We start from the raw sequence: 9204 nt of genomic DNA on the forward strand, positions 1-9204 counted from the left end.
AAAAATTAAAAGTGCTGGGTGTCTTAGTTTTCAGTGAGACCTAAACATGCTCAGTACCTCATGGAGGCTCCCAATGCACCTGTGCCACTTAATGAATAAGGACTTAAATCATGTTGTAAACTTAAATAAATCTTACTATATATAAACTATAAATCATGCTAACTATAAATAACTGTGTAGTGAGACCTGCGAGGGGCAAGGATTTCTTAGTGTTATCTTTTTTATTGGGCCAGTAGTTATAGCTGAGTAGTTAAACAAGCTTTTGAATGCGAGGAAGAATGTGTTGCATTTGAAAGCTTGTCTAACTCTATCCCACTTACATAGTTGGTCCGTTAAGCGAGATCATCCTAAGAAATCCTTGCCTCATAATTTTTGTACCATCATGGCTACAACATCACTCTTACACTAGCAAGATCTGTAAATATGTAAATATACACCTACAAGTTTTTGACCTGTAAGACCTTCAAGGAGCTCCAGAAGTCTTCGTCCATCTCGAAAATCAGTAAAAAGGTCTTCAATATGATGTCTCCCAAACTAAAATGAAACAATAGCAACTTGTTAATTGGAATAGTAAAAGGATAAAAATGCCGACGTGACATAATATCATCATGTCACAGCATGAACTCACAACCGGCAAACTGGGAAGTAGCTGTGCCACTTAAAGATTCAAAATGAAATGTCTTTATTGAAGAAATTCTTCTTCTTTAGAAAAAAGCTAATTCAATCTGATGGTTTCTCAGATTCAGAATGGAATTGAGAGAGAGATCCCTGGCTCCACTAAATTATTTCCTAAGTCTGTCTGCCTCTGTCCAAATCAATATTTATGAATATTGAACCAACCACTGGATCCTGCCCCATCCAGGACATTCTCTTTCTTCAACTTCACCATCCCCTCCAGTCTCCATATTTTTCCCTTCAAAAAAGCAAAAATGTCCTATTTTCCTTTTATAGAAACAGAGCAAATTTTGTACCCTGAGAATCCATCACAAACATCAAAATATTTTTTCAGGCCAACCCTAATGCTCAGTGCTGCTCATTCAAAACACTTCTGAAGCTCTAACACCAGCATGGGCAAAGAATACGTATGCCGCCATTCAGCTGGCTGTCAAATTTGTCAAATGAGTTCTGAACAGATTCATAGATTGTGCTTACTCCTTTTAACCTTTGGTGGATTTGCTGTTTAACAAATAATGGTTAATCAGCCCTGTTTCCTGCATTGTACGCAGCATGACTATAATGTTTGGTAAAATGTTTTACAGTGATAGCACGAGGATTTTCATATTTTATGATTTAGGACATCAGATAATCACTTGCTGGGACCATAAAAAACCTACATGCTGCTTATACCAGGCTGAATAACACTGTATAAATTAGCATGGGCATTTGTTAACATGCTTTTGGTATTCCTTTTGAGTACCAGATATCAGACAGTGATGAGATGAGCCCAGGGTCTGTAGGATGAATCAAAACAAATGCTCAGGATGATGCCTTGCTCCTCACTGTTAGTTGCTGGTTAGTGTGACAGGGGGACCCTAACCTCCTGTTAATATAAGGAAGAAAAGGACAGCTGACTGAGGACCAGCAATGAGGAATCAGCATCTAAAAGGGAAAAGCTGTAGCTGCCAAGCTACAAGAAATCTGCAAGCCACTTATCTGGAATGAGATAGAAAAAGGAATGGCTTATGAGGGCTGGGCTCCAGGCAGAGGATTAAAGAGTAGCTGTGGTAGAGTTGAGCGGGCTGCTGAAATTCGGCAACGGAATAACCTACTCCATTTAGAGCAGATTCAGGCAGTAGAAAAAAGTGGTTGCAAGATAACATAGAGCACAGTCTGCAAAGAAGCTGGCTTGGCTACAAGGCAGTGCAGAGGGTGATTGATTGTGGGAAGCTGGTCACAGAGCTGTGAGTCTGCTTACACAGGAAGGCAGACTGAGAAGTGGCAAACCTGTAGGCTGGCTAAAGGGCTCTGTGCTGCTGAAAGGCACTTGTATTTGGGTCCTTTGGCCCCATTGAGCATGGCCATCAGCAGTGAGCCAAATTCACTGTCACCCCCATCCTCCTATCACTGCCTCAGCTCCTACTGACTGCCAGACCCTGTGCTGCTCTGGTCCCAGCTGGATCCTACACTACCCCTACCCCTACTAGACCACCCTCATACTCTGGGTTGGATCTGACCTGCAAGGAGTCCTAGGGCCTGGATACAACCCCTAGATGAGTTTGACACCCATTCCCTAGGGTAGGATCCTTGGAAACAGGATATACTCATCTGGCATGTTTATGCCATTATACTGTGACATATTTTGCATCTCAGTTGAGTTCAAAACCATGTGATGCCAAAGCTAGCAATCTAACTTCTTTAGGTCAAACCATGTCTTTAAAGGTTGAAATGAATTAGGGTTCACACAAACAAGACTTCTGAAAAATATTTAATTTGCAAAAAATAAAATGACTATTTATATTGAAACTTCTAGTGCAAAATCCAGACTTTCAAACTAACTAAAGTTGTAATTTACAAGCAATTTAAACATTTTGATGGGGGATGGGGTGACATGGGTACTAGAGCTCATGGTTGGCAGCCTAGAAGCCACAAGTTTGAGGCCATGGCAGAAGCAGCCAGGGTGTAGTCCTGTCAGATTTCAACAAATCAGCAAATTCTGCTAAATACTTTGTCATAATGACTTGAAAAAGGAAAGGAACCATTTTGATTCCACTTACCATTTAGGTAAGATCCAAACAGTGACTGATTACTTACTTGCAAGACTAGGGCTCCTAGTCACACAGAACAGGGTTTTTTCCCCATTTTTTCCCTAGTAAGCATAATCATTAAGCCAACAGACTAGAAGTCAGAGTTAAGTAACAAAATGTGGAGTGAAAGTAATGATCAAAATCAGATTTTATAGAAGAAGGAATATCATGCGGTCACAAAAACAGTGCTTAAGGACAGTTGTTGAATTAACATCTATCACAGCACACTCACTGAAACTCTTAAGAACACAAGGTTGACCATGATACTGTCAGGGTCCATTTTTGCTAAAATATGTCAATAAATGAAGACAGAATGTCATGTCATTTTGAAAAAAAAAAGCACACAGAAGGAAGACAATCTACAAAGAAAGTGACTACTGCTAAAGAATGAAAAGACATTCTCTGTGTTTGAAGATATAGCATTCTTTTGGTATTCCTTTGGAGAAATTTTGTACCTTTACATTATCATTCCACTAAAATGACTTCCTATTGGTTGGTTTTTGAGACAGAGCTTTGCCACAGAGCCATATACAGAAATGTCAAAATCCCGGTAAATTTTGAAAGGCCAAGCAATGATCAAAGGGATTTAGGAAATGAGAGTGTCCCAACTTATAAGGGCCCTATTGCACCTTATGCTGTGAGCTGCATGAATTTGCTGTGAGCCCTCTGACCCTCCTCCCCACCACGGCATTACTTGGATGCCTATGCTGTCTAGGACCAGGCAGGGAAGAGCTAACTTGCCTGCCTGGAAATTGGCTGCTGCTCTTCTGGTGCACAGAGCAGCAGCCATGGTGCCCAGGCAAGCAATTTAACTCTTCCTGGCCTGCTCCTCTGGGACAGAACATATGGGCAGCCACAAGTAAGTGAGGTGAAGTAAGAGGAGATCTGGGGTACTGGTTAGGGTGAGGGGTAGCAGTGATACTGATCTGGGCCAGTGTGGGGGAGGGGAGGCTAATGGGGTGTTTACACTAAGGTGAGGTGAGTGATATTCTTCTTGCTTTCCAGGGTACTAGGAGGCATAGGCAAAGAACAAAAAAGACAGGAAACCGAACACTCCATTTCAGGATAGATAACAAATATCAGTCCTAGTCTCATCATTGATGCTTCTGGTTCAAAATGGAATCAAAAGACCATCCATATATATGTAGCAGGCTTGCCTTTTGGAGCTTGGGTTGAGTCCCAGGCTTGAAATCTTGCTGTTTTGATTGGTGGAGCTCATCCCCCAATCAGGAGGCAGCCAGAGGAGTTCAGTCATGCCCCTTTCCTGAGAGGAGGGGGAGAGGAGTCCCCCACCCCTCGCCCCCGTGGACCTGATTGAAGACTGCAACACTCAGGTCCGGAAGACTTCAGGGGCAGAGCCCTGGAGCACATAAAAGGAGCCGCGTGCCCAGCATGAGGGAAGCACGTCCGGGAGAGAGAGGAGAGAGAAGAGTGGGGCTTAGAAGAGCTGAGGAGAGCTGCGAAGCAGTAGCCCAAAAGTGCCCCTGAAGACTTCCATCAGCGGGGAACGGCGGACAGCTCCAGCAACTAGGCTCTTGGCATCCAGACCCTGGGAGCTGCGTGAGGCAGCTCGGGTCTGCAACCTCTGGCGTGTGGCCAGAGACACGGTGCACAGGCCAGTGCATGGAGTAGGACCTTTGGAGCGCTTGGGTGGCTCAGGTCCTCAATCCCTGAAACGAGGCTGGGAGCTCAGTGCAGGAGGCGCTGCACGGAGGGTCCAGGAGCGGACCGAGCCTGGTGCTCCACAGGGCAGTCCAGGCCTCTGACCCATAGCAAAAGGTTGAGCCAAAAAAGCCAGACAGTGATCAGGCTACTGAGCCAGCTGACGGGGCCAAGCCAGAGGCCCCAGAAACCCTGTATAGTGGAACCCTGTTCCAGGGGACAACGACCCCCCACCAAAGCCCACTGCAGGCGAGAGAGCAGCCTGGAGCAGAGGATGAGGACCACCCTCCAGGCCTGGGAGCCATGAGTTGCAGGGTAAAGAGGATTCCCACAGGGGAGGGGAGGCCCCGCCCCCCCCAATTAGTTAAGGGCTCCTAAAAGGGGAGGTCCCACTGAGAAGGCCCCGCTAAAGTTACCAGCTTCTTTATAGGGCTTGTGAAAAGCCCAAGGGCATTGAGGTATCCCCTCGGGATTGTTTATCTTTGAGGTTTATCTGTTTCAGATCAGATGCTTACCGGTGACTTACCTGTATCTGGAGCACTGGTAGGTCCTGGTTTTATGTCATTTACCCAGAGGGTATTGTTTATGTTACTAGTTTAGATATCTTATACATATATATACACATTGTACATATGTTTATATCCATATTCTTTTCCCTTGTGCTAAGTTAACTATATACACATTTATTTACATTAAGTCTCCTGACTGTCCTGGCTTGGTTCTATAGGGACGGAGGGAAACTGAGCAGTCTGCAGTTCCCACCCCACAGCACACCTGCTAGCTAACAATCCCCTTCAATTGGAGAAGGGGAGTATATATCCAAGTTACCTGGGCTACATATAGAAAAACACTTAAATATATACTTATTTTAAGTATCTTCATCAGTTTCATTTGAAGACACCAAGAGATAAAATATCCTTCTTTTCATTTCATATTTCTTGCCAATGGTAAATCATCCCTCATTAGTAAAATGTGTGCCTCATTTCTAACACAATGTTTTTCTGCCTTCAATTTCAATCCCTGTCTCTATCTCTGTCTCTGCCTCTTAAACTGAAGAGCCCTTTTTAGTGACTGGTATTTTATCCCTCTGGATGTACTTATATTCAAAATTGGCACAACTAGTTTCTGTGAAATTTTGATTTTTTTAAAGAAGAATTTGATTTTTTTTTAAGAACTCAGACAAAAAGTTGTATGTTAACCAGCAGCTACCAAAATTCCAAAGGACTGCAACTCCCCCCATGGGGGTGGAGGTGTAGTGGGTCCTGGCCTCTGACTGTGGCTGTAACAACCCTTTGGTGGCCCCTGCAGCCCTGCCCTTCAATCTGGCTAATGAACGAGCCATGCTCCCAGCAGCTGGGGGGGCACGGAGGTGGCAGAATTGTGGTGACAATAAGTGGGGGCTCCTGCAGACACTGCCGGTGCTTCTGGCAGCAGCGACCACCTGCAGCAGCAACCACCAGGGGTCGGCAACCACCCACAGACACCAATGGCAGTGACAGTGGCAGTGGCCAGTGGGGTTTGCTGACCACCTGCAGATGCTGCCAGTGGTGTCAGTGGAGGTGGGGAGGTGGGGGTGGTGAGCGGCAAACACCTGCAGGTGCCACCAACAGTGTAGGCGGCACCTTTTTGTTGGGGGTGCACCACCACAATCAGGTGCACCCCCTATGTGTCACCCTTGCTCTGGCTCTTTGGGGTACCCTCCCTTCTTCCTCACCTGCCACACCTTAGTGTCCCAAGAGCAAGGCAGAACCAGACTGGGATCACTCTGGGACCCTGGGGGAAGCATTCCTTGCTTCCCTGTCACACTGAGTTGTGGTCCTCCTAGCCTTATTGGTGCCCCAGGGCACTAGTTACCTTATGGGCTATTTATGGCCTCCTGCCCCTACAGCTATGCCCAAGCCTCACAGATAGTACCTAATCACTGTGGAGGGACCCACTGGCCCCACTACAACACTTGACCCTCAGACTTCAAACCTCCAGCCTTTTTTCTCTAGCTGTGCCCTCCTCAGTCTAGGTCCACTTCCCTAGAGCTCAGCTTCCAGGTCCCTGGCCTTAGTCCTTCCCTTTTTGGGTCCTTTTTCATGCACTCTGGTCCAGCCCTCAACAGCCCAGACCCCAGGTGGGGCTGCCCTCACTGTCTCCACCCTGACTCTTCTGGTGTCTGACCCAGCATTGGGCTGCTTGCTTCATCAAACCTCTGGTCCCTGACCCAAAATAGGCTGCCTGATGTTGACTGTCCTACCAGAAACCCCAGTGTGGCCTCCTGTCCTCCCCTCTAGCTACTACCTGTGGCTCCAATAAAACTATGCCAGCTCAATGCTTTAAATAGCCAGGCTGCTGCAAAAGCCTCTTCCTCGGTTGCCAGCTCTCTTTGAGCCCCAGAGTCCCTGTTCTGGCTTGCAGCTTCCACCCCTTGCCTGCCTGTGCTGGCAGGAGCTCTTCCCCATGCAGAGTTCAGGGCCACACTACCCCTTCTCTTCAGGCTCATCTCTCCTGGGCTCCTCCCCTTCCAGTTGGATGACTGGTCACAGTCGTGTTCCCTTGGTTTAATAGGCAGCTTACTGCACCTAGGTTGCAGTTGCTCCCTTACTATCTTTCCTCCTGCAGCTAACATTCCAGTTAGGGCTTTTTTTTCCACTTTGGAAAACCTATTTGCTGTGGATTTAGGGCTCAAGATCCAGTTTAAGCCAGGGATTTCAGAGAGATGAAACAGAAACCTTTTTTTATGGAAGATTAAAGAAGTTTATCTTGTTGAGTTTAGAGAAACCAAAAGGGAGAGGGGATATGATACCTTTTTATAACTATGCATGTAGGGTGAATGTTAGAGAAGGTAAAGAGCTTTTTAGGCTGAAAAACAACAGACACGAAGCTAAATGACTACAAATTACTGATGGATACATTTTGATTGGTACCCAGCTGATTTCTAACTATCACAGGAATGAAGCTTTGAAGCAGCAATAAACCACCTGAGCATTAATTAACTGATATCTTCCCAGTCATTGAAGTGGCAAGGCACAGACAGTGCCTGTCACCACTGCTTTTAGCTGTGGCATGGGATGTTTATGATATTTCAGATATTGTTCCTTGTGGTTGTAGGTGAGAGTTTGAAGTGGAGATTTGGGGGACTCCTTTGGTTACCAACCACCTATGAATGCAAGGGACCAGGAGAAAATAGCTCAGGAGACCCATTCCACTGCCTGCTATCAGAGCTAAGAAATGGAGAAGCCCTTAGATGGTGGAATATACCTCAGGGTTCAGTCCACAGGGTCTGACCAGGGCAGTTCATATCAGGTCTTCCAGGTTCCAGGTTCTGGATTTTTTTTTAATGCTTCCAGTGAAACATTTTGGGTAAAACAAATCATCATGTTTTGACTGTCTCTACTTATGAATATCAATCTTATAGATTCATAGATGTTAGGGTTGGAAGGGACCTCAATAGAGCATCGAGTCCCACCCTCTGCATAGGAGGAAAGTGTCCTGGGTTCAGATGACCCCAGTCAGATGCCTATTTAACCTCCTCTTGAAGACCCCCAGGGTAGGGGAAAGCACCACTTCCTTTGGGAGCCCATTCCAGATTTTGGCCACTCTAACTGTGAAGAAGTTCTTCCTAATGTCCAGTCTAAATCTGCTCTCTGCTAGCTTATGGCCATTATTTCTTGTAACCCCCAGGGATGCCTTGGTGAGTAGAGCCTCACCAATTCCCTTCTTCACCCCCATGATGAATTTATAGGCAGCCACAAGGTCAACTCTCAACCTTCTCTTGGGGAGGCTGAAGAGATCCAGGTGCCCTAGTCTCTCCTCATAGGGCTTGGCCTGCAAGCCCTTAACCATATGAGTGGCCCTTCTCTGGACCCTCTCCAGGTTATCCACATCCCTCTTAGAGTGTGGTGCCCAAAACTGGATGCAGTATTCCAACTGCAGTCTGACCAGTGCCTGATAGAGGGGAAGTATCACCTCCTTGGTTCTGTTTGTCATGCATCTGCTGATGCATGATAAAGTGCAGTTAGCTTTGCTGATGACTTTGTCACACTGATGACTCTTGTTCATCTTGGAGTCCACTAGGACTCTGAGATCCCTTTCTGCTTCTGTGCTGCTGAGCAGGTAATTTCCTAGGCAGTAGGTGTGCTGGACATTTTTTCTCCCTAGGTGCAGCACTTTGCATTTCTCCTTGTTAAACTGCACTCTATTGTTTTCTGCCCATTTGTCCAACCTGTCCAGATCTGCCTGTAGTTGTTCCCTGCCCTCCGGTGTGTCCACTTCTCCCCACAGTTTTGTATCATCCACAAACTGTGACACAGTACACTTCACTTCCTTGTCCTAGTCACTGATAAAGACATTGAAGAGTATCAGTCCAAGGACCAAGCCCTGCGGGACCCCACTGCCCACATCCTTCCAGGTCGATACTGCCCCATCCACCAACCCTCTCTGGGTATGACCCTCTAGCCAATTTGCCACCCACCAGACTGTGTAATCATCCAAGTCACAGCCTCTTAATTTGTTCACCAGTATGGGGTGAGATACCATATCGAAGGCTTTCCTGAATTCTAAGTAAGCAATATCTACCCCTACTCCCGTGTCCAGGTGTTTTGTAACCTGGTCATAAAAAGAGTCTAGATTAGTCAGGCATGATCTACCTGCTATGAACCCATGCTGGTTTCCCCTCAGCATAATTTTTCCTGCTGGGCTCTCACATATATGAGCCTTAATAATCTTTTCAAAGACTTTACCAAGGATGGAGGCGAGACTGATGGGCCTGTAGTTGCTTGGATCCTCCTTCCTCCCCTTCTTGAAAATAGGG

At 46.2% G+C, this 9204-nt stretch overlaps 1 protein-coding gene across 5 annotated transcripts in view; it reads right to left on the reverse strand.

The window, feature by feature from the left end:
- Nucleotides 1–9204, reverse strand: part of DMD (dystrophin) — a 1961037-nt gene that overhangs the window by 1510077 nt on the left and 441756 nt on the right. For all 5 annotated transcript variants that reach the window (XM_025200207.1, XM_014518487.2, XM_025200208.1 and 2 more), the window contains exon 3: nucleotides 442–534. In XM_025200207.1, coding sequence (XP_025055992.1) covers nucleotides 442–534 — 93 coding nt within the window. The remainder of the gene's footprint in view (nucleotides 1–441; nucleotides 535–9204) is intronic.

Source organism: Alligator sinensis, unplaced genomic scaffold (genome assembly GCF_000455745.1).
Source record: "Alligator sinensis unplaced genomic scaffold, ASM45574v1 scaffold746_1, whole genome shotgun sequence".
NCBI classification, from domain to species: Eukaryota; Metazoa; Chordata; order Crocodylia; family Alligatoridae; genus Alligator; species Alligator sinensis.